At 36.0% G+C, this 27,626-nt stretch overlaps 1 protein-coding gene across 2 annotated transcripts in view; it reads left to right on the top strand.

The window, feature by feature from the left end:
• Positions 1-4,410: 4,410 nt before the first annotated feature.
• LOC133534730 (protein retinal degeneration B) overlaps positions 4,411-27,626 on the top strand; it is a 228,934-nt gene continuing 205,718 nt past the window's right edge. Inside the window, exons 1-2 of one of the 2 annotated variants that reach the window (XR_009802080.1) lie at positions 4,411-5,777; positions 11,585-17,786. Coding sequence is in view for 1 of the 2 variants with exons in the window: in XM_061873975.1 (XP_061729959.1) it covers positions 11,621-15,133 (3,513 nt within the window). In the remaining variant the exon portion in view is untranslated. Of the gene's footprint in view, positions 5,778-11,584; positions 23,603-27,626 lie in introns of those variants that run through there. The other variant, XM_061873975.1, reaches the window with a different exon arrangement.

Below are 27,626 nucleotides of genomic sequence, written 5' to 3'. Positions count from 1 at the left end.
TAACGTCCCAGGGTAAGTAAAGACTGTCTATTTCCCGTAAATTTAATATTTTCTTGAAAAGTACACGCTTTCAGCATAATAACGTACTAGGCAATATTGGGCAGTGTTTTGGAAACTTGAATGACACAATTTTGCCTGGGTCTAGGGCTGTCACTAGCTGAATTTTATAAATGTACAGAAAAGAGTAAAAATGAGCTTACCTAAACTGCTTAAATGAGTTTATTTATTACAAGCTTTTTATTAACTTGCAATGTTTGTTTGTTTAAGTCAAATCTTGCAAGTCGATTTTCACCGACTTTCAGTGTGGGTACCTATGTAGATCTGCTGACAATGCAATAATAAACTAACGTTAACAAAAAAGACGTATGGGTATTAAAATGAAAATTATAAAAAAAACCTGATTGCAATCTGTTATTCTATTTTTATTGTAGTTACTTGCAATTGTATATTTATTGTATTATAATTATGTTGTATGTTTACTTGTAATTGTCTTTTTGTTCAAAATTTGCAATCTAATTTTCAACCACTTATTAGCGACCAATTGAGATGTTTGACATACTTATATAACTTGGGTGACAATGCAATGTTTATGGTACCATCGAGATGGTCTGATGATGGAGACCGAAGATAGCAACTTCTAAACTACACATAATTAACCCACTGTGTTTAGGCTCATTTGATTTGTCTTGCAGTTATCATTCTTATCGAAATCTGGGTTGTCAGGTGTCAGGTCGATTACAATTGGAGTTCAAAGGTGATGGGTGATTAGAACTTTACAATGAAATAGAACTTTACACTATAATAATGCATTGAAAATTAGCAAAATAGTGTATCTGCAATGTACTTGTAATAAAAAATTTGAAATAAATTCAAATGATTAAATACTAAAAGAAAAAGAAATCAAACAACATTATATTACATTTGTTTGTTGATTATTTTGTAACTAACAATATAAATAGATTTTTTTAATAATAATAATTTTTTGGCACAACCCTACAGTTAACGATATTTTTGTATAGAAAGTTTGTGGAACCTGCTACAACTTTACCTATTGCATGTGAAAAAAAAAGTATTAAGCTTATGGCAATAATTTGACTGTCAGGGACAAGCATAATGTCTCATGCACAAGAGTAAATATTATTGCAAATAGCAACACATTATTTATGGAGATATCCGTCTAGGCAAAGTTACGTCTTAGGCCTACAACTTTGCCTGCCACTTTGATTGTTTGTAAATCGGAAATACAGTATGATTAGGTAATGAGATTTAAGTCTTATCTGGTAAGGCATAGGGTATGTTTTCCGACTAATACTCATGAAACTCATGATGAAAAATAGTTTCACAGATATAAGAAAAAAACGTCAAAATCCAGGCAAAGTTGCAGCGTTTTACGGTACTACATTTGTATGACACCATATAAGAAACTCGTTTTGTACGAGTTTATTAAAACCGGCCAAAAGCATGTCGGGCCATGCTCACTGTAGGGTTCCGTAGTTACTCTTCCGTCACAATAAGCTAAACTGGAGCTTAAAGTATAGTAAATTGTTAACCAAGGGATGAAACGCGAGTTAAACAAATAGGAAAATTTGCATAATCAGTACCTAATTAAAGTCTTTTTACTATGAAGGGGAAACTTTTTGCGATAACTCAAAAACAGCTAAACTGATCATGTCCGCTATAGTTTTCATTTAAAGTCTTTCTTAAGCTCTACTTCCACAATTTTTTTCATATTTTTTGGACCTATGGTTCAAAAGTTAGAGGGGGGGGGACACATTTTTTTTTCTTTCGGAGCGATCCTTATCTCCGAATATATTCACTTTATCAAAAAATGTTTGTCGAAGACCCCTATTAGTTTTGAAAGCCCTTTCCAACGATACCCCACACTGTAGGGTGGAAGCAGAAAAAAAAATTCACCCCCACTTTACGTGTAGGGGAGGTACCCTCAAAAAAATTAAATTTTTAGATTTTATTGTACGACTTTGTCGGCTTTATTGATTTATATATCCGGCTCGTACCAATGAGTTTTTCGGAACTTATGTACGAAATATTATTTGATATTTACCAGTCGCTTTTCGGTGAAGGAAAACATCGTGAGGAAACCGGACTAATCCCAACAAGGCTTAGTTTACCCTCTGGGTTGGGAGGTCAGATGGCAGTCGCTTTCGTAAAAACTAGTGCCTACGCCAAATCTTGGGATTAATTGTCAAGCGGACCCCAGGCTCCCTTGAGCCGTGGCAAAATGCCGGGACAACGCGAGGAAGAAAATTGATTTATATATCCATGCCGAATTTCAGCTTTCTAGCACTAACGACCACGGAGCAAAGCCTCGGACAGACAGACAGACAGACGGACATGGCGAAACTATAAGGGTTCCTAGTTGACTACGGAACCCTAAAAAGTGCATAAAAACTGGTTTATTAATAAAGAAAATAACATAAATTACAGATTCTGCACTGAAAATCAAAATATTAGATTAGTATTTGGTACTGAAACCCTTTGCATCAAGAACAGCTTGGCAACTTCGGGGCAGTGATGCAATCAACTTCGCGAGGAAAGAACTTGGAATTCGTTCCCACTCTTCCTTTAATTGTTCAAATCTTTCGTTGACATTTCTTGCACTCACATGACGACCTAGCTCCTTCCATAGGTTTCCTATAGGATTCAAGTCCGGACTTTGGCTAGGCCATTCCAAAACCCTCTCTACGTTTTTTGAATCATTGTTTAACAAGATTTAAGACGAATGTTTCGGGTCATTATCTTGCTGAAACATAAAAAAATTGCTGCCGAAATTTTGGCGTGCCCAGAGAAGAAACACATCTTGTAATATTTATTCATAAACTTCCTTCGTCATAATGCCGTTTATTCGATGTAAAGGACCAACTCCACTTGCACTGAAACAGCCCCACACCATGAGGGAGCCGCCGCCGTGTTTGACTGTAGGGAGCTGATACTTGGGGTCATAGCAAGCATTGTCGGGACGTCGTACGTAGGTAATTCCATCTGTTCCGAACAGTAAAAACTTGGATCCGTCGCTCCAGATTACCTTTTCCCACATTTCCGCAGTCCAAGAAAAATGTTCAAGAACGATTTTTCTTGGAAATCAGTGGTTTCTTTGCAGGACGACGAGCACGAAGTCTACCATCCATCAGGCGATTTCTTACAGTACGTACGGACACAAACTGAATTTCCACACGATATTTCCCGCATAATGTCACTCGCCGTGAGTTGTGGATTGCGTCTTGCTATTCGCAAAATGTTGCGGTCTACCAAACTTAATGTGCAGCGTGGGCGACCTGTACCCCTAGTGTAAATTTGATCGACATTATAACGTGACGAACGCGTTTGCGTTAAGTCTCATTTTGTATAGGATTTTGAGTTTCCAAAACGTCCCGCTTGGCGCGCGTTTCTAAATCCAATACAAAATGAGACTAAACGCAAACGCGTACGTCACGTTTCGAAATCGAATTTATTTACACTAGGGGTACAGTTCTATTGGGCCTTTTGACACCTCCGCGTTGTTTCCCGTTTCAAAACCTTCGATATAGTAGACTGATGAACTTGAAATTGCTTAGCCAGCGTCGATTGTGTGAAGCCATTTATAATTGCTTCTTGTATAGCTACTGTTAAGTTTTTATTTTCACGAGGTCTCCCCATGACGGAACTGATATTTCTTACAAATATGATTATGAATTAGCTCGATATTCCGTTTTTAGGGTTCCGTAGTCAACTAGGAACCCTTATAGTTTCGCCATGTCCGTCTGTCTGTCTGTCTGTCTGTCTGTCTGTCTGTCCGAGGCTTTGCTCCGTGGTTGTTAGTGCTAGAAAGCTGAAATTTGGCATGGATATATAGATCAATAAAGCCGACAAAATCGTACAATAAAATCTAAAAATTTAATTTTTTTTAGGGTACCTCCCTTACACGTAAAGTGGGGGTGAAATTTTTTTTTCGCTTCGACCCTAGAGTGTGGGTTATCGTTGGAAAGGTCTTTCAAAACTAATAGGGGTTTTCAAGAAACATTTTTTGATAAAGTGAATATATTAGGAGATAATCGCTCCGAAAGAAAAAAAAAATGTGTCCCCCCCCTCTAACTTTTGAACCATAGGTCCAAAAAATATGAAAAAAATCGTGGAAGAAGAGCTTAAGAAAGACATTAAATGAAAACTATAGCGGACATGATCAGTTTAGCTTTTTTTGAGTTATCGCAAAAGGTTTTCCCTTCATAGTAAAAAGACTTACTTTAATTGATTATGCAAATTTGCCTATTTGTTTAACTCGGGTGAAAGGTACCGTTTCATCCCTTGGTTAACAATTAACTATACTTTAAGCTCCAGTTTAGCTTATTGTGACGGAAGAGTAACTACGGAACCCTACACTAAGCGTGGCCCGACATGCTCTTGGCCGGTTTTTTTATCGACTTAAATACTACTACTTAGTGACGGACGCTAAATTCCAGAAAAATGAATTCAAATTGAATTTCGAAATATGTACCGGCCTGTTAGCGTATAATTGGTTGAGAATAAATCAATATAACCTTTTTTGATTAGTTATCTTCAAATTCAGTTCTTGGTTTTATCTAATTTGAAATATTTTACAGAAAAATCACTATGTGATAGATTTTTTTCCGCTACTGTAACTTAAGCGCTCCGATACTTATACCCCAAAGTTCATCTATACCGACCTTTGTCCACTCCACCATCGACCATATTAAATCAGAGAGGAGTGTTATTTATGTAGCATGGACAGTTAAAAGGTAGTTTATATTTATAGGTACCTATTATATATAGGTACAATGGCTGCACGGTTTGTGTGTGCATGTACTTAAACTGCTCTATGGAGAGTTCGCGGCGGCGCTTACAGACTGTTATCGATTTCGCCTTGTCCATCATCTAGGACTAGCCCAGTGCCCAGTATTCATAGTTGCTTCATTGCAAATTTATTAAGAGCCTCTAACTAGTATAATTATCTAGTCTATCTAGACCAATGTCTTAAATGTTTATACTATTAGTGGGTCTTTGAGCCGTAGACCTCGGGAACCGTGACCATAGCCGGATAGTTAGAATAAAACAACGAAATTACGTTATTTGCCTCTGTATCGCTTTTGCATATTCAAACGATAGAGAGGAAAATAATTGAACGAACGAAGGGCTCGCGATATTTGGGACAAAAAACAAGCCAACGAAAAGTAGGCCCTCTGCTCACAAAATTTCACGAGAACCGGTTAAGAAATGCGACCTATACTGAAAACCAGCTGAACAGAGTTACAAAAGCATTTATGCACATCTAAAACTGAGACGCTTCGCGCTCGCTCGGTCGATAACAGAAAATCTGTTGGTATGGACTTGACTATGAATACGCGCCACATCTACGCAGGAATAGCAGAATCAGTAATAATTCAACGTTCCGTTAGACGTATAGCGGCTTAAATGGAAATATGTTTTTATAATATTACGGTGATGTAAAATAAAAACTCAAGGGTTTAATATTATTTTCACGAAAATGTTCCAGGCAGAATGATGTAATAATTTTATTTACCAAGTGGGGTCGTTACAATGTACTGTAATATTTCACAATGAAGAACGTGCATATATGTAGTAGGAACGTATTTTAAGGCGTTTTGACAGTTGGAGTTTGCGCGTTGAAAATGTCAAAGTTCACTCGTAGTTCTCCATTGGAGCGTTTGTTTGGTGTGAATAAGAAATAAAATAATGTTTGTGTGATAATGTGTCATTGTTTTGATGTGATATTTTTAAAACCTTTTATTAGGATGTGAAATCAGGTCAGTTATCATTGTATATTTTCGTTTATCTCGTGATTTTTGCTTATACGTTTTTATCGATAGAAGATGTAACGGTAAATTTGTATAATGTATTTTCAAATATAAGAAATAATATATAAAAAATTAACCGATATAAAATGAATTGTGTGATACAGTATCAATTTTATCAAATTCAATGTTGAAACACGCCCATAACATTTGACCTTTGCATTAAAAGAATTACCTGTCTACTATTTTCTGCCCTTCCAAATAAATAACGGGAGCACTCTCAGAATCGTGTCTGATGTATACTAGTATTAACATCAGTTTTACGACCACGACCTCACCTCTGTGCAAAGGTTAATGTGAAATACATATTAATTAGGTAATTTAGAACTTGTGCTTGTGTCAGCAGCAACTCAGCAGGTAGTGGAATTAATTACACTGAAATTAGGCAAACCTTAACAGCCATTACTTTTAATTGGGCCATACAATGGCATACATATTAAAATAAGATGTTTTAGTGGAGTATTAAACTGCCTTAACATGACATTATTATGTTTATTATATTATAAACAACAATTGCTCTCTGTCAGAAAACTAGGTACTATATATATTACTGTTAATAGTAATAGATGTCTCACTAAAATACTGAATTAGTTTACAATAGTTTATTTATCTTTGAGTTTTTTGCAATTTAAACAATACAAATCCTTCTTTCAATCGCTTGAGTTTTACTCTCGGTCGTAAACTAACTGTCAAAGTCACATTTTACCAAAACCGTGGCAAAACTATCTGTCACTTGTCAAAATAAAACTAAAAGATCGTTCAAGATATCCTCAATATCTATCATTCGACCAACCTGACAATCTAGGAGTTTGTCCTCAAACTCAATCTAGCAGGCACTGAACTTTATAAAACCGTATTTTCCAATGAACCACACGAGTCTTATTCTATTTCAAAATTAACTTTTTGTAACATTTTACTTATCATACATTAGTCTATAATGTGCCATCATAAATTTGTTTCATTAGCCTTATTTAGACAAAATTTTGTAACATTTCACCCTTCACTACACTGGTCTCTAATGCGGCCGTGTATATCCTTGTCAGTCCAAAACATTAACAATATCCACCCGAGGTGTTATTTCACTCCACACCACACCAATCACTAGTGCAATTGTATAAACCCGATCACTCTGTATTAAACATCAACAATTTTCATCTGAGGTGACATTCCCATTTCACTCCGCACCACACTAGTCTCTAGTGCAGCAGTGTGAACCTGGTCACTCAGTCTACAACATCAACAATATTCATCTGAGGTGACCCATTTCACTCCGCACCACACTAGTCACCAGTGCAGCCGTGTGAACCTGGTCACTCAGTCTACAACATCAACAATATTCATCTGAGGTGACCCATTTCACTCCGCACCACACTAGTCTCTAGTGCAGCCGTGTGAACCTGGTCACTCAAGTCTACAACATCAACAATATTCATCGGAGGTGACCCATTTCACTCCGCACTACACTAGTCTCTAATGCAGCCGTGTGAACCTAGTCACTCAGTCTAAAACATCAACAATATTCATCTGAGTTGACATTCCCATTTCACTCCGCACCACACCAGTCACTAGTGCACCCGTGTGAACCTGGTCACTCAGTCTAAAACATCAACAATATTTATCTGAGGTGACCCATTTCACTCCGCACCACACTAGTCACCAGTGCAGCCGTGTGAACCTGGTCACTCAGTCTACAACATCAACAATATTCATCTGAGGTGACCCATTTCACTCCGCACCACACTAGTCACTAGTGCAGCCGTGTGAACCTGATCACTCAGTCTAAAGCATCAACAATATTCATCTGAGTTGACATTCCCATTTCACTCCGCACCACACTAGTCACTAGTGCAGCCGTGTGAACCTGGTCACTCAGTCTAAAACATCAACAATATTCATCTGAGGTGACCTATCTCACTCCGCACCACACCAGTCACCAGTACAGCCGTGTGAACCTGGTCACTCAGTCTACAACATCAACAATATTCATCTGAGGTGAGCCATTTCACTCCGCACTACACTAGTCTCTAGTGCAGCCGTGTGAACCTGGTCACTCAGTCTACAACATCAATAATATTTATCTAAGGTGACCCATTTCACTCCGCACCACACTATTCACTAGTGCAGCCGTGTGAACCTGGTCACTCAGTCTACAACATCAACAATATTCATCTGAGGTGACCCATTTCACTCCGCACCACACTAGTCACTAGTGCAGCCGTGTGAACCTGATCACTCAGTCTAAAGCATCAACAATATTCATCTGAGTTGACATTCCCATTTCACTCCGCACCACACTAGTCACTAGTGCAGCCGTGTGAACCTGGTCACTCAGTCTAAAACATCAACAATATTCATCTGAGGTGAGCCATTTCACTCCGCACTACACTAGTCACTAGTGCAGCCGTGTGAACCTGGCCACTCAGTCTACAACATTAACAATATTCTCCTGATGTGATAATTAACTCTAAATCACATTAGTCTCTAAAGCAGCCCTGAAATTAATATATAAAACCACAAATAAGGTCCAGCTTAGGCACATGGTCTACCATATCACACACAGTTATAGCTACACCAGCTGTGATCTGACCATCTGCTACATTGAACATAGGACTGCGCTTGAGCAATCTCCACAATCAGTTATCAGTTCAGCTGCCTCCTGACAAAAAGCCTTCGCCTCCAAATGTCAGCAAGCAGCACCACCTGTAGCCGGTTGGTGCTCAGCGACTCCAATGGCCCCGACAGCCGTGCACCGCTTAGGCATGCAGTCTCGCGTTAGACGTCCAGATTCGCAGTCGCTCAGATGTGCCAGTACATTCTGCAACCATAGTTCAGGACAATATCTATGTTTGGCATAACATCATGTTTGAATTCAACATTTGAAATTATATTTGAACTATCCTTGATTACTAAATATATTCTAATAATTTATCAAAATACTGTATATTAATTAATTAAATATGACCTGAAGAGGCCTGTGCCCAGCAGTGGGATATCATCTTGTAAAAATGATAATGGCTTCAATTTCATTAACATGCTGCATCAAAATGCAAACTTACAAGAAAAGTCACAAACTCTCATATTAAAATATAAGAGTTAAGTAATGTCAATAAAACATGTGAACATTGTGAACAAAATATTGACTAAGTTGTAGATCCAATACTGTATGAGCTATAGTAAGCCATCTTTAAATGTTAGTACACCAATTATTTATATTTTAATTTATCTTTTGTACCACTTATGTATTTCATGATATTGTTGATTGTCAGATTTTCAACAAAATGAGATGTAGTAGTCTATGATTTGCTTGCATCAAACCGTCAATTACTTCAACTTGTTGAAACAAAGAACATGTGTGGAGTATACTTAACTTTTATTATAGCGGCAAATATAGCATCCCCTTGGTAACTTTAGTCATAATACCTGCAGTACCCATTTGTGAAGACATCTGGACATTCCCATTCCATCTTTTGATTATATTTTATAAACCTCCAAACCTTTTACACATGGCCATATATATTGCACATTTGAGTGCAATCATTCAACAATTAGGCCTTTGTGGGTATGTTTACCCATGTAGATTGTTCTCAAAATCATTACATTTCATCTTAGAATGCTTAAAATATTAGTAACATGAAGCATTACTCAACATTAAATAACCACTTTCATGTCTTTCTTTGCATGTTTTCAGATTAGCATATGGCCATTGTTGTTGACATGAGTACCTAAATGCCATTATGGCTAAGCTTTCAGGCAGCAATACTCAGGATTCAAGATTTGTTAGACACTATAGCACTCAGTTTGCTCTGCTCTGTCAACATGAACTCTGAACATGATGGCCGGTCCCAGTTTTGCTTTTTTGTTCTTTGACTATTGCCCATTCTTCAATGTTCTTGATGCCACTTCTGATAATAGATGTCTCACTAAAATACTGAATTAGTTTACAATAGTTTATTTATCTTTGAGTTTTTTGCAATTTAAACAATACAAATCCTTCTTTCAATCGCTTGAGTTTTACTCTCGGTCGTAAACTAACTGTCAAAGTCACATTTTACCAAAACCGCGGCAAAACTATCTGTCACTTGTCAAAATAAAACTAAAAGATCGTTCAAGATATCCTCAATATCTATCAATAGTAAAACAGCATAAGCTCATAAGCATACCCCTTGTTATCAAAATAAAATTACAAGCCAGCATGCATTGACAAATGTATGTGCACCATGACAAATGTATATGCAGACTACTGCCAGAAGATAACCAAGAATTATGGGCACCTATTTGTATTGTATAATAAGATTATCAAAACTAAATATTTATCCATTATAGGATCACTCATGCGTCTACCTGTCCATCCATCTGCCACAGCTTGTTTGCTCTGAAATTACTAGGCCAATTAAGTTGAAATTTGGTGCACATATGTAAATCTGTGATCCAAAGACGGACATGTAAATAAAATAAAAAAGCCTTTATTTCCAAATTTCCCATTATACATTTGAAGTTTTACTACTATTTATTTATTTAATTTCGACCCCTCTTTGAGTGTAGGCCTCCTTCAACTCTCCATTTTTGCCTGTCTTCCGCTTTGCTTAGCCAGTCTTTCCCTGTAGTTTCTGTTATATCATCTAGCCATCATTTATATGGCTTTCCCCACTTCCTTTTGCCAATAGGGCCTTTCCATTTCGTTGCCAATATTGTCTATCTATTGTCTTTATACTGTGCGATTTGTCCTGTCCATCATAATTTGAGGGCTTTGCTATAAACAATATAGAAGTTCTTCAAGAAAATAAGAAAAAAATACCATCCCCCCCCTTTATCTCTGAAACTACTGGATCTTTAATTTTGAAAAAAAAAAAACAAAATAGGTACCTGAAGATGATAGGAAAACCTATTACAAATCCTAATAGATTTAAGAACAAAAATGTGGTTAGGCTGTGTCTGGCACACAGCTGCAATCATAATACTTGTACTATTGATTGATTAGGAACTTGTACTATTATTCCATGTTTGAACACTACATTTATGCAGCTCTCCCTTCGGTCTTCGGTATTAAAATACTTGGGGAAGTTGCGAGAAACATGCACCCGTCAGAGATTTCGGTCTTACGCGGAGCTCGGTCTTCGGCCTTCGCATTTGGGCACTTGTACTATTTTTCTATATTTGATCTTGCAATCTGAGCTACTTCAAAAAAGAGAATCATTTCCAAAAATAACATAAGACCGTACCTGGAGCAGAGTGGCAATAGATCAGAGAGAGTGGAGAAGGTTGGAGGAGGCCTTTGCCGAAGGGCAAGCAGACAAAGAATACAAAAAACGGGAGATAATAGAGAGATAATGTGCAACTGTTCTGTGTTCTGTAAATAAAGGCTATTTTAAACTTTGTCAATTGACTTACTTATTATCGGGTATTTTGTCCTCAAACATTGTTTAAATAAGCTGAGACTTCTAAACATTTTGTTGTGACTCATTGAATTGATTGCATAGGAAGATGCCTAACTGATTTTTATTTGACATGATTGGGCCCAACAAACCTGGAATAAAATGGATTTTTATTTTTAAACTTTAGTTTTGTTTTCTCCGCAGACAATTATTTATCAAATGTATATGCCACTATTGGGACATGAAGGAAAATGTTGTTTTACTCATAATCTTAGTTCCTAACATCATGGAATAGTCTGGATTAGTTAGATGTCAGATAATGAAGTATAAAATGGTTATTCCATTCATTATCAATACAAATAACATTTCTTTTTATCTTTGTTTCAGATATTTTTGACCCTAGTAAATACAAACTCAGTCAAGATGCTGATCAAAGAGTATAGAATTCCTTTACCTCTCACAGTAGAGGAATATAGGATTGCGCAGCTGTACATGATTGCAAAAAAAAGTAAAGAAGAAAGCACTGGTGAAGGCAGTGGTGTTGAGATACTGGTCAACGAGCCATATGAAGATGGGCCTGGAGGTAAAGGTCAGTACACACAAAAAATATACCATGTTGGTAGTCATTTGCCAGGGTGGTTTAAAAGTCTACTGCCAAAATCAGCTTTAACAGTTTCAGAAGAAGCTTGGAATGCTTATCCATACACAAAAACCAGATATACATGTCCATTTGTTGAAAAATTCTCATTAGAAATAGAAACTTATTACTTTGCTGATAATGGCCACCAAGAAAATGTCTTCAAATTATCTGGCAGTGACTTAAAAAATAGAATAGTTGATGTTATTGATGTTGTGAAAGATCAACTTTATGGCGCTGATTATGTTAAGGAAGAAGACCCAACACTATTTGTGTCTCAGAAATGTAACAGAGGCCCCCTAACCGAGTCTTGGCTAGAGGATTATTGGAAAGAAGTTCAGGGAAAACCACAACCTTTGCCAAATGGAAAATCACTAATGTGTGCTTACAAACTGTGTAGGGTAGAATTTCGATACTGGGGCATGCAAACCAAACTAGAGAAATTTATTCATGATGTTGCTTTGCGGAAAACAATGTTACGCGCTCATCGCCAGGCGTGGGCCTGGCAGGATGAGTGGCACGGCTTAACGATGGAAGATATACGGGAAATAGAACGACAGACTCAGTTAGCACTCCAGAAAAAGATGGCTGGAGACACCAGTGACGAGCAGGATATCTCTGAGGACAATTCTAAATCTCTAGCTGCCACGATGAGTAGCCTGGAAAAGAATGAAGAAGTGCCAACTCCTTTAGTGACAAAGAAAAATAATTTAGAAAAGAAAATGCAAAAGCATTTGAGCCCTGAGGGAACTCCACCATCGGAACACAAAAGTTCTAAATCTAATCTTAGATCATCATCTTCGGGGTCTATAAAGAGTTTGCAAGTACAAGCAGCTAACTGGCGCATGGAAACTCTTGTTAGAGAATCTGAGACGGAAACTGGTTCTGAGGATGAGTTCTATGACTGTGAATCTTCGTTTAACAAATGGTCATCAATGTGCTCGCTTGATGAAGGAGACATCGATATATCACCAACACAAGTAGACCAAAATCAGGAAGACAGTATTTTCAATCCCTCGTTCCTCAAAAGAGTTACATCCGAAAGAGGCTCTCGCCGAATCGGCACATTACAAAGTCACCAGAGTATTGACGGCGGCCCTGATACTCCAGTTCATGGCTCCTGTCAAACAACAGTATTAATATTAGTATTCCATGGTGGTAGCGTATTAGATGCCAATATTGATATGACTGCTAAGAAATCAGATGTAACAACTTTTAAGGGTGCATTTGAATCTGTCATGCGCCAACACTATCCGACTCTTGTAGGGCATATAGTAATAAAGTTAGTTCCATGTCCATCTATTTGCACGGAAAGTTTAGGGATATTATCTACATTGAGTCCTTATAGTTTTGATTGTTCACCATCTACGATTGAAACACCATCTCTTACTAACGACTTAATTCCTATTGGGGCGATTCCTTTAATTGCTACTAATTCGCCAGATTATGCCGAGTCTGTAACAAAGACTATTAACTCTGCCAATGCGGTTTATAATGAATTCATAAAATCAAGTGATGGGAAAGGATTTAGTGGTCAAGTCTGCATAGTAGGTGACAGCATGGGCGCTGTTCTCGCATACGACTCACTTTGTCGTACTTTACAGTACCAGTCGCGGCATGACAGTGAAAACAGCATTTTAGACACCGAAATAACCATTCCTAATGACCCAACAGAAAATTATATAAATAAATCTCATCTCCAAGCTCCCACCCCGCGAAGAAGGTCGTCTTCGACGAGTGATAACCAGGTTAAACTGGAATTTGAAGTCAGTGATTTTTTTACATTCGGTAGTCCGTTATCGGTTATCGTCGCTTCGAGAAAAATAGCCGATGATAAATATCGTGACATTGTCAAGCCACCAGTTCAACAAGTTTTTAACTTATTTCATCCGACCGATCCAGTGGCTGCTAGAGTGGAGCCTTTACTATCAGCTAGGTTTACAAATTTGCCACCTATTAACATTGCGAGATATGCTAAATATCCATTAGGCAACGGTCAACCATACCACTTAATGGAATTAATCCAGAGTCACCCACAATTGTTTGGAGATCACTTGCAAATGCCTCCAACTCCAGTATTGCGAAGGCTTTCCGAAGTATCGATGCAAAGTACAGTCAGTGGGTTAGTTGATAATATTCCCCTAATTACTATGAATGCGTTGCAACAAAAATGGTGGGGATCCAAAAGATTAGACTATGCTTTGTATTGTCCAGAAGGATTAAGCAATTTCCCAATGAATGCTTTGCCTCATTTGTTTCACGCTAGTTACTGGGAAAGTTCTGACGTTATTGCGTTTATTCTACGTCAAGTTGGACATTTTGATTTGGCTCTATACGGTCACTTAGAAGATAAGGATAATCAGTCGTTCAAGCCCGGTCAAGAGCGGGAAAAATGGATAAAGAAGAGGACATCGGTTAAACTAAAGAATGTTGCTGCCAATCATAGAGCTAATGACGTGATAGTCAAGGAAGGGTGTCCCCAAATGTTTACAGCTAGATTTATGTATGGTCCACTGGACATGATTACATTAACGGGTGAGAAAGTCGATATTCATATGATGAAAGACCCTCCAGCAGGAGAATGGACGTTGTTGTCTACAGTCGTCACGGATAAAACTGGTAGAATCTCCTATTCATTAACTGAAAAGCAAAGCGTGGCATGTGGTATATACCCGCTAAGACTTGTTGTCAGAGGAGATCATACGAGCTGTAGTTTCCATCTAGCTGTAGTTCCTCCTGAAACAGAATGCGTGGTTTTCAGTATTGACGGCTCCTTTACCGCGAGTGTATCTGTGACTGGCCGAGACCCAAAGGTTAGGGCAGGTGCAGTGGACGTAGTACGCTTCTGGCAAGACTTGGGTTACCTTATATTATATATCACTGGGAGACCTGATATGCAACAGCGGAGAGTCGTGTCATGGTTAGCAGAGCATAACTTTCCTCACGGACTAGTATTTTTCTCTGATGGGTTCTCGACGGACCCTCTAGGGCACAAAGCGGCACATTTAAAAAGCCTTATAAGCGAGCACGGCATTATTCTCCATGCCGCTTATGGATCTGGAAAAGACATAAGCGTATATAACAACTGTGGACTATCCGCTAAGCAGATATATGCAATTGGGCGCATCAGTAAAAAGTATAACCACATGGCTACGACTTTGAGTGATGGTTACGCTTCTCATTTGGCCGATTTAAAGTTGCCTGGTGCTGTTCGACCTGCGAGGGGAAATGCGCGCTTGCTTGTGCCGCGCCGATTACTGGCTCCAGTAGCTAGCGTGTCAACTCGTGGCCGCCGTTAACTCAAAACTAATCTGTATCATTCTTGGCACTGGCCTTGCATGCAAATTAGATGAAGGTTTAACAAGGAATGAGTAACACCGTAATAGATGGAGAGCAATATAAAATGATTTTTGAAATATTGATGCGTATTTAATCCTGTTACACTGCTATTGGCTGTTACCAACTACTATCCTTCTGAATATTATGTTTTTTTTAAATGTATTATTGAGTAAAATGTCTACTTACTAGATTTTTCATGCTTGTGCGTCATAATATAAACTAGCGTATTTCTTAAGCAAAGTCGTTATAACTAAATAAAGCAATTGAGTAACTGTGCGAAACAAAGGCTAGACAATCTATTGTCACTATGTACCTTACTATTTTAAATAATTTAATGGTATGTAATGCGTTATCTACGATAGGTGCTATTAGAATATTCAAATGATTCTTTACAAACAGAGGTATTCTTTCAAGAGATTCTTTACAAATGGTATTAGTTTAGTTTAGGGAATATAGTAATTTATAACCTATCGTGGATGCCGCATCCCATACTACTGTTTAATTGATATAATAGACGTAAGAATTCTTGTTACCTACTTCTCGTGATAGTCGTGATTTAAATTGGCGAAAGTCTATTGATTTAGATATTTTTTATTTAAATCATATATGTACTTATAGTATAATTGTTGTGGATCTCCGAACTTTGAGACCAACAAGTCGATGTTCTAGTCGTACCTACGCGTTTTTCTCGTTCGTATTTTAAAATGTAAGTTACATTTTCAGTAAATGTATGTAAAGTAATGTGAAGTATTTATGTTCCGACATTTGAGCATTTACGTAACGTAGGTCGTACCTGTAGGTTCTGTGTACGTGTCTAGATATGCAGTGCCTCAGTGTCCTCGTTTTATGATACGCTGAGCGCTGACCTGACCGGACAATCGCTGACGAGTAGTGCCGAGTGATGACACAAATATAGTATTACCTATTGCTTTTTAACTACCTAATGGTATTTAGAGGCTTTCGTAGTTCTATTTTGTTTAAATACCTATGTATCTAACTTTAAATAGTATTGAAAAATTAACTCTAATGAGAACCTACTTTACAAAGTCAAACATGCTCTATTGTACAAATTACAAATGATACGCATTTTGCAGCTCTTGGTTTATTAAACATATGCGCTAGGGTTATGGATCATGCCTATTTAAATTAAGAATAATTTCCCCACTCGTGTTGACTTTTTAAACATTCTGAGAAATAAAACAATTTTTATATTTTTTGAATTGACACCCTCACATCACACTTGCGTTTCGGACTTAAAAATATAGATTATTAACTCCGCAATATAATATTGACATAATTATGTAAGCACATAACAAAGTGCTATAAAGTGTATTTAATTAAATATAATATATAATATATTTAATATATATAATATATTTAATTAAATATATTATGTTATATATTATATAATTTAAATTGAGTTTCATTTATGAATATAACTTTCGGTAGATATTGGTATTATCTAATATTATAAATTTATAACATTTTATAATTGTAATTATGATGTTTTCCAAATGATGCAATTATTCATAAATCGAGCAACCTATAATACATATTACTATTAGTAGATATATAATATTTTTATTGAATAGTCTTTTATAGACTGTTAAAAATTGTTTTGAAATTATGAATTTAAGATAGATGCAATTTTATTAACATTTTGGCATATATTTAAATCTAAATTCTAAGTCGTAAAATATGTATATTTGTAATAACTTTTTAATATTCTCAATTTGTAATATAGCTATTGTCATTTAACATTTGTATTGTTGATATTATAATGAACCTACCTATTAAGTACCTAACAAATTTATTTTTGTAGACCAAATTAAGTTACATAGTAATTTAACGTAATTATAATTGTAACATAAAACATATAAATAGTTGAATATATTCCTGGTTCAGTTATTTTAATGTAATGAGACGTTTTGGTGTAAATTAATTTAATGATGATTAATTCATATTTTCAACTTTATTGACAGCACTGTATATTGTAAATAATATGTCAGGTATTAAAAAAAAACGGGCAATAAGCATTCTGCCAAATAATATTACATCCCTTTCTTAATCCATTTAATTTATAAGTTAAACTGGCAATACTGGTGAAAAAATGCTAAGCAATTTGTTTTTGTGTTTCTAGAATGCCAGCTGAAGAAGTGTGGCCTGCCAATGGCTTTACATTATTATAGTCTTTTTCAAATGCGAAGGGTAGGATGGCATTAGAATTTTTGTCATTCAATGCCATTGACGTTTCACACCAATCCTTTTTTAACAAAAATAACTTGAATCCCAATAGGACAAAAATACATATATTCATAGCTTTGAGCCTTCGTTGTCTCATCACCAAAATATATATTATTATGTTATAAAAATAAAAAGATAAATTTTAATTTAGTTGAATTTTATTATGTAAAACTGAAATCAATTGCATTAGAGTTTACTTATCGACCGAACCGATTCCGATTGTGTCAAATCGCTTCAGTCGTATCCAATTCTGAAGGTATGTTTACCTACTTAAGAGGCCGTTATCGATTTTAGTTCAAAAATCAAGTTGATAGATTTCGTCTATGATATTGTACACCTTTTGTTAACTATTACAAATAACAAGTACTGGTTTCTATTAGCACGTCTTGTTATCTTTGATTTTAACAAATCAATTTTATTAAAACAGTCACTTAATTAGTAATGATTTTTTTTCTGATGGTTGTTTAGGTAAACGCGCGTAAAACAATGATTTTAAAGCTCTTATTTGTATTATAAATTTCGTAATATTAGGACTGCTAAAAATGGTAAGTTTGTATTTCACATATCCTGTACTTCAACTTTAATAAACTACATTTTTGTTATTATAAATTTGAAGTAGTGTAAATGAAAGTTGACGAAATTAATTTTCTCCAAAAAATACTTCAAAACAAGTGACAATTTCTCTGAAAAGTAACGTAATTTTTGATACTTAAACAAACTACAACATTTGCTGAAACTGTTCTTATATGTACATCATTTTGTATGATTTACCACTATAATTTTTTGATGAATTTTTAAAAACTGTTCCTTCTCGGCACGTATTACCGGGGATGCGCGCTTGCGACCTCATTATTAAATGGCAAGATGAGAAGACGTGCTAATAGAAACCAATACTTGTTAATTAGATATTACGTAACAAAAGGTGTACAATTTCAACGATAAATCTATATATTTTACATTTTTGCTCTAAAATCCTTAGCGGAAATAAAAAATTCAATCGATTATATGGCCTTTGCAGATTTAATGGAGAATATCACAACCGTATTATTGCTTTTTGACATGTGTCAGCTTTCCCTTCGAGTTTGAAAAAGACATAAGTCAAATACATATATTTTTGTACAACATTGCTCTTCATTCCGCAGACTTAAAGGTATTCCGTCATATTATTTATATTTATATTGTAAAGCTGCTTAAAGATTGGCAACTCAGATCACAAGTCTTAAGAGTAGAAAATGATGGGTCATTTATGGTGAAACTGACCCATTATTTTATAACCATTCCCTTGTTGTATTAAATAAAATACTAATATTGTATAACAATAAGATTGGAAAGAAGCAATTTGTTAAAAATATTTTCGTTCTTTATACACGTAAGGACTAATATTTAGATCCTCAGATATAAGTTTTTCTGAAATATATTTAAACTTTAAAAATTTATATTACAGGTAGTAAATAATTTACATGTTTATTGCTTGACTTATGAGATACTTAGCATAATACCATAACTGTTGATATCCCGAAATCAGATATAAGACTAAACAAAGTCAAAGAGGTACTTGAAGCTTTGAAAAAAATACCTAGTCTCTACAATTCTTATTGATTATTATGCCTGGATTCGTGGTAAAACACTAAGGGGTGATTTCATCACTATTTTCCCAATGAAATAAAAATGGTGACGGGTATTTAAGTTTAACACTAATAAATGAAATGTGTAGTTAAATACACACAAACCTGGTTTTGTTATAGGTGCAGGTTTTTATTTTTTATACTATAGTTATACTGTATTTATAAATCCCGAGGAATATAAAAAATGCCAATTTGTATTATTCTTTAAGCCTGTAATTTGGCAAGTCTTTATAAAATAATCACTCGGCCATGTTAGTTACCCTCACATTTTTAATGACATGTAATGTGATAAGAATAAATATATTATATATTAGTAATGCTAATGTAGTACTTGCCAAGCAACCTCCATTACCTACTCGTAATCGGAAGTTTTATTTGCTTTTATACAGTTTGTGAAAGTTGTTACAGAAGTGGGTATAAAAGGAACAGTGTATCTAGCCTGCATGCAGACGTATATCAATAAAATTAAAATAAAGCACATCACAATATGATTCGCATATCGACATTATTAATCGTATAACTAGCGTTTATTTTCAATCGGCGCGTTGGTAAACAATAAACATAGCGTTGTATCATCTGGGGTCGGAGCTTTTCCATAGCCTGAATACATACATACAGTCACGCCGGAGGGGTAGGCAGAATCCACGGATTTCCACTTGCCACGACAACTTTCTTAAAATTCTTGATACATGCTCACCGGTTTGGGGCTCTTGACCTGGCATCGGGGAAATCCTGAAGAAGGCTTCAGAATTTCCCCGATTTAATTTGAGAAAGTCCAACGAGATCTACCCCTGCCAACTCCCTCTTCTACTTCTCTCTTTGTTGGCCTTCTTTAACTCATTCTTTCCACGTGTCCAAACCATCTCAACATACCTTTCTCATTTTTGTCACTACATCTTTGTTCAGTCCACAATTTTCCCTTATCACATTATTCCTAATTCTATCTTGTAATTTCACACCAAATACACTTCTCAACGCTCTCATTTCCACTGCATTCACTTGGCTCTGATGATGCCTCTTCTGCCATACCCAACTTTCGCTACCATAGGTACATAAGTGTAGGCACCAACACCCCGACAAACGTTACAAACAATAAAAAAAGGAATAAGTCATATTTTGGACACAGAAATGACAAATATAATATAGTAAAACTAATATTGGAAGGAAAAATTGATGGCAAGAGGGGAAGGAAAAGGATCATCTAACTTAACAACATTAAAAAATGGACGGACGTTAATAACGCAGCCATACTGGCAAGAATGGCTAAGAGCAGGAGAGAGATGGTTTAGGTGGTCGTCGACGTCCGTTAGGGCATGGCTAATAAAGAAGAAGAGATAACACTAGAAGATTATGCTATGAAAACGAATACCTAGGTATATCTCAAGCAATATTATACGGCATGTTTATACAGCGGGCTGTAGGCCACGTATAACTGAATTGGATTGTGTGGATCTTCCTGTGTAAGCACCTCGCTAGTTTATTAGTATGGCTTCATGCGGCGGCCCGTTCCTTCTAAATTTAGAGATTAGATGTACGGCGCTCGATCGTATGATGTATTTAGTGTTTATAGTCTATAAAGTAAACACAACTCCAAAATTATCTAAGTACCTGCCGATAGCTGGCTTTTGTTTATATTTTGTCTCTTTTTGGTTGTTAATTTTTCCTATAATCCTAAGGCAAAATCTGAATCCTATTTCAAAAAAGAAATTAGGCAGGCACCTACCTACCTACACCGTTTAAAGAGATAAGCGGGCGAAAAGTTTAAAAAGCGGCCAAGTGCGAGTCGGACTCGCCCATGAAGGGTTCCGTACCATTTATGACGTATTAAAAAAACTACTTACTAGATCTCGTTCAAACCAATTTTCAGTGGAAGTTTGCATGGCAATGTATATCATATATTTTTTTTAGATTTTTCGCTCTGTTATTTTAGAAGTTACGGGACACACACACACACACATTTTACCACTTTGGAAGTGTCTGTCGCGCAAACTATTCAGCTTAGAAAAAAAATGATATTAGAAACCTCAATATCATTTTTAAAGACCTATCCCCTAGATACTCCACACGTATGGGTTTGATGAAAAAAGATTTTTTGAGTTTCAGTTCTTAGTATGGGGAACCCCCAAAATTTATTGTTTTTTTTTTCTATTTTTGTGTAAAAATCTTAATGCGTTAATAGAATACATCTACTTACTAAGTTTGAACAGTATAGCTCTTATAGTTTCGGAAAAAAGTGGCTGTGACATAATCGGACAGACAGACGGACATGACGAATCTATAAGGGTTCCGTTTTTTGCCATTTGGCTACGGAACCCTAAAAACGGCGTACGCGACTATTATTAACTACTCGTTATAGAGTAAGACCGTGTACAGTTTTGTTTTTCCTTTAATTTGTACAGTAGCAACGTCTGCAGCTGACTACCTAGTTCCCCACGAGGAATTAGCCGGGTCCACACAGAGCGAGCATACGCGCGAGGGAATTTCCTCACGTACAATACGGCCAGTATAGACGTGCCTCGGCCGAGGTGGCCCGCGCGTTTTCCTCGCCCGAGCTCGCCGCCTCAGCCGAGGCACGTCTACACTGGCCGTATTGTACGTGAGGAAATTGCCTCGCGCATATGCTTGCTCTGTGTGGACCCGGCTATTCACGATAAACGTAAATCCTACCGTATATACCATATGTGTAAACAAATAATGCAATCAGTCTAAAAGCCGTCCTCAATTTTATTCATGAAATTATCCTTGTAACTCACGAATAAACCGTTTGCGTCGTAAAAAAAAGGAAGGTACCTACCTAATCGCCCAACATTCACTAGTCTCATATTATTAAAATGAGTAGGTACCTATCTAAGTTGTCCGTACCTATCAGTATCACCAAATAATCATTTTCCTCATTACTTTTTCTTAGGTATCTACATCTACGCCTTCTGACACCAACAGTGTTACACTCTTTAACTAATTATTGGTAGACCTTTACGCCTTTGCAATAAGGTTTACCAATTGTCAATTAACCGCGTGGACGACGATAATGTTGCACATCTTCGTTCAAATGTCGACGCTCTTTAGTTTCACTTGTTTTAATAAATTATCCGGGAGTCTTCATTTCCCGTTCAGTGACGTAAGGTTCTTACCCACTGACGTCAAATTGTTTGAGGGTACGGTTTGCTGCAGAATTGCAGGATCCCGTTTTAGTAGTATAGTATAGTAGTGTAGTAGTTTTAGTAGTGGAACGTTACTATATGTGCTAATTTAGTAACGTTCCACTTACTACTAGCTTTTCGGTGAAGGAAAACATCGTGAGGAAACCTGCATACATCTGCGACGAAATTCAAAGGTGTATGTGAAGTCCCCAATCCGCATTGGGCTAGCGTGGGGACTATAGCCCGAGCCCTCTCGCGCATGAGAGGAGGCCTGTGCTCAGTAGTGGGACGTATATAGGCTCAATTATTATTATAGTAACGTTCACATTAGCATTCTGTTTACGGAATACTGCAAGCAAAAACCGTACCTGCACAAAGTCAGTGCCGTGGGAAAGAGTTTTAGATTGGGTTTACCCAATTCCTCGGCTCGTCACACTAACGATTCCGCTGATTAGTAACTTTACAGTCTTTACACCTATTACTGGTAAGTGTATAAGTCCGAAAGGGACAAATTCTTGTAAAGATGAATGCAACCGTGTACCGAAATTATTCTAAAGTCCAGAGTCTGTGCGGAAAGAGAAGAGTATGACTCTGAATGTGTTGGTTCCCTTATATTCCACGACTCTTCTGTTTCCGCACTGACTCTTAACATGATCCATGTAGATCCGGCGAAAAGCATTCGTCCATTTAGATAATGGATATATGGTAAGCGAGCAAGTTACGTCATAGGCCGGTACAGGGCGCAGTTCGGATATGATGGTCGCACTTGTCTACGCGATAATTAGTGTTTGCCTCTTTCAACCGCGCAATATAAAAAAAAGCTAAACGAAAATAGGTTCATCCGTTTGGGACCTACGATACCACAGACAGACACGTTAAACTTATAACACCCCTCTCTTTTTGCGTCGGGGCTTAAAAGGTGATGGTTGCTTTATCACGTGGATAACTCCGGCCATCATACGCCCGCTGATCTCTTTCGTCAGGTGTGAATCATGTGTTAACCCTTTTCCAGGCATAGTACGATTTATCGCCCACATAGGCGCCAATAGAATTTCAACTTAAGCATTTCGATTTAAGGTTCAAATTAGATTTTACTTTCGGGAAATGTGACTTGTCCCATCAAATGAATCATCAAAGCTGGATTTATTGGAATATATTTGAATTTTTTGGGAAAACCTTGTAGATTGGTGTGGCCTGGAAAAGGGTTAATTATTAGGTACCTGTATTTATTTTTCCGATGTAGGTCATGTACGGTTATATTTTTACTAGTCTTAACTAATACCTGTACCTTCGTAGTTTCGCAAATGTTGTTAGTGATTCGGTGATCGGTGTTAATTTATTAATTCAAATAAGTGCTGTGCTAGCTTTTAAATCTTTGTGTGCATAAATGTGTGGGTAAATAAATTATTGTTGTTGGCAACTCTTGTTTTATTTCAATACAACAAAAGAAAATTGGCACAAATACTTAATACGGGATAACAAAGATTTATGTCTGAGAGCTGTAGACATTTTAGAGTAGGTATTTGAGGCCCTTGTCGGTGGAAGAGCATAGCTCTTAAATATTGATGATTTGAGGCAACTTGAAGACTTGAACCCTGTAAAAATATCAAGTTGCCCCAAATATATATATATATATTTTAATGTTTCTTAATAATTTTGCACGCGTCTGGCAAAATTAAATATACAACCAAATGATCTGGGGTATTCCTTTCATTACTCTAGATATTCTATTATAATTTATATAATAAATTACAGATTGCGTCAATAACATTTATTTGCGTAGAAAAAAACTACTTTAAATATATAAGGGTTGATTTCGACCCACTAATACCCACAGCCAGAACTGCAGTTGCGAGTTAGGGTGTAATAGGAGAAGTATGAGACAAATTTTCAGCTTGCCTCAAATAACTGTTCTAAAATGTCTACCAGCTCAAGTACGTGAGCGAGTATCAGTGAGAACAACAGAAGTATTAGGTATTACCTGAATTACTCTATCCAGGATTCAAATAAAACATACTTCCAAAATAATATGAAATCTTTATTTACAGTTTCAAAATGTTACATAAACATACGAGTAAAAAGTACCTACATTTACTTACACATCGATCAAATTGAGACTCGGCGCCTGTCCAGGGAATTGGGCAGTGAGCCAGATTCGCGTCCTATCTGTATTATGTTTATAATTTAATAAATGTTGAGTACTCGTATTGCGCAGTTCTCCGGTCAGACGTCATCTAAGTCATCTTAAACGATTTTTATGTAAACCAAAATAGGATAAAACATTTCTTACAAAAAAAACTGTAAGCAGTTTTTCTAAGGTATTCATTTAATAATGGTGGATTTAGGGCAATTAAATCGTGTATGCTTATATGTACTGAGAGTAAGTCTTGTACAGACTGCTAACGAAAAAGTAGAATACTCGCACACTATTCAATTGAACTGAACGCGTTCAGCCCCAGTGTGATAGATACTCATCCATGCAGGAAGTAAATTATAACTACTTGCTGTAGTTACTTTCTTTTCTAGTGACATGTTTCTATCGAACTTATCGTTAAAAATGTTTGTCAATATTATTTTCCTTTCTCAGTAAAACTCTGTGCAAGCAACAATAGTTTAATGGCTCATTTCGCCACGAAACTGGTTGACTAGAGCGAGGTGAAGGAGTAGAGGAGGGATGCGAAAATTGTCTAAAAAACCTACGTATGAAAACTAAGTAAATAGGTACACAATAACCCAATTATCATGTCGATAAATAAGTTATATATAGGTATTCGTTCATATTTAAATCGAAAGCGTAATATAATTTACATGACTAATTAGGTACTTAAGGTAGGTTCATAAACATTGTTCAAATTAAATAAATAAATTCGCAATTTATATAAGTTTAAACAATGGACCTAAAATCCTGGAAATAACAATGGACAAAGACCTACTACAACGACAGAAACAGAGATCAAACTTTTGAAAGTTATGAGTTTATCTGAAGTGTGGCTATCGAGTCAAAAATAATACTTAAACAAATAATAGCAGAAATTATAAGGAGCGGTTTCGTTTAGCTGTATAATAACAATTTACCATATAATACACACTTGCTTTATCGCTTCACGCGTTGGTATCTTCACTATCTTAAATGTTATTGGCGTTCAAATGCTTACAGCGTCCTCAGTAAAGATAGGTATATGTAGGTACTATACATAACAAATGTATTTTTTGAAGTATTTCTAATTTACCATACTCGTTTACAAAAATGATTAGGTACGACTGTTGGCCCTTTATTTCTACCGTAATAATATAAAATGATTTGACCCGAACATATAGTAAACACCCCTATAATGGAACAGGCACCAGTAATGGGATGGTATAGGCAAATCCTGCAAAACAAGTATTTGCCATCATTTTTTAATCGTTGGCAACAGTTTACCATAAACAAGAGCCAAAGAGCTGCTTAAGTTAAATTTTTCATTGATATTTGTTAGTTAGAAAATTAATGGCGCCATACATCCCATGACTGGAGCAAAAAAAATAGTTTAATTGGTTAATCATATTGAAACCAATTGTAGTGCCTTTCATTAAATACATATTAAACATAAAGGACGAATTGGACATTCAACTTTTAACGCATAAAGGGTAGAAATTTTACAGATGCCGGTGATATATAAAAAAGAATCCAAATTTTACTTAAATGTCCCATGTTTGGTGCCGTTAACATACCTTATAAGTTAAATAAAAACCTTGTAAAATATGATGAATTTGGTACGTCGTTAAAATCGTGCACCTACTTGCTCTACAAATATTGATATTCCTTTCTTACTATGACATCTACGTACAGGATGTAACAAAAATAGTAAATTTATGACACAATTTTTTTTCTATGGCTCAGGTCGTCCAAGTCGGCCAACCTTCCATACAAGGCCAAAAAATTTCTCGTCATAAATTTTTCTTCTTCTACTTTTCTTAATCAGAATACGATACCTAATATGCCCTTAAACGGATCCGCACTATTTTCGTTACATCCGTATAGTTAAAGGTGTGTCCAGACCAAATTTATCAAACCAATGCGCCGCGAGCAATGTTTGCTGTTGATGCGTGCTTCATGTGAGCTTGCAAATATGTGTAGGGATTTGCTAATCTGGACGCACCTTATGAGCAATCATAACAAGTACATAGAAAGCAACATGCACCAATTTTCATTGCATCTGCATGTATTTATAAAAATAAATCAATAATACATTGTATATTAAAAAAATCATCCGTAACACAAAATAGTAACGTTCTATTATGAGATCTACTTGTACTTTAAGCATTTCGTAATAATCTTTCTTAAAAATAACTTTCATGCAATATTAAACTTTATATACCTACCTTTATAGTATATATACCTAGGTATTACTAATTTACTTCATAAGAATGTGTACAGTACATACGACCTTAAAGTAATATATCGTATCCACAGTGAAACAATTCAGAACCTAGAAATGTATCTTGGTAAACTGTCGGTGAAACGAAATTATTGTGTATATTTTTTTTCAGTTGTTGGGAAAAAGAATAAACGGCGCTTTGTTTTCAATAGCATGTCGTACCTATGTGTACGATGTGCAAGTTGCGGAAAGTTACCAAAAGCTTCGAAAGTTCTCGTAAATTTCAGGTAAATTTCACAAAACACATTTTGGAAATGAGCAATTTTGATTCTCATACAAAAATATGGGAAGGTTCCGATACCATGTGGAAATTTCGCAATTTTGTAAATTTCCGGCGATTTTATTAAATAACGTAAGGTACCTAATCCAAATTTCTATTTTCGTATGCTATTAACGATATTCATGAGAGTTATTTCATTTATAGGTATCTTTTTCTCAGTCAGCAATACAACGTTAAAACTTGTTTTATAAAACATTGATTAATTTATTATTATATCTTAAATTTTAGTAAATTCAATTTATATATTTATAAATAATTATGCCCAGTTGAGTGATTATGATTTATTTGCAATGCTGTCTACAGACGTAACATTGCACTCAACTTATCGTGAGCGATAGGAAGGGAGCTATCTGTTAACGAAATTCATGTTTCATTTCAACTACTACTCCGTCTCTGTCGGTTGTAATAATTTGATAAGTCTGAGGAGCTGATATTGGTGTTCATATTACTTTATCTGCTACGGGTAATTGACTTCTATCGTTTTAATCACTTTAAATGTCTATCCTTTTTGTGGAATGTCTAGTTTCCTATTTTACAAGCCTATAAAGTAAAATTTACATCTTATACTTTGAAGTGTATGAAAAAAATCTTTTTCAGCTGAATTCAAGTGTACGCGAAGCAGTTGTTTTACATACTGGAATTTAAACTACTTTTAAGTAGCTATTTGATATATAATAGCTACAATAAAAAGATGTTTTTAATTTATAGTTATGAACTATTAAGGCTTTGTGCAATAAGGTAATTTC

The sequence above is a fragment of the Cydia pomonella genome, chromosome 2 (genome assembly GCF_033807575.1).
Source record: "Cydia pomonella isolate Wapato2018A chromosome 2, ilCydPomo1, whole genome shotgun sequence".
NCBI lineage: Eukaryota > Metazoa > Arthropoda > Insecta > Lepidoptera > Tortricidae > Cydia > Cydia pomonella.
The sequence above is the reverse complement of the archived record's forward strand: the minus strand, read 5'-3'. Positions and strand labels throughout refer to the sequence as shown.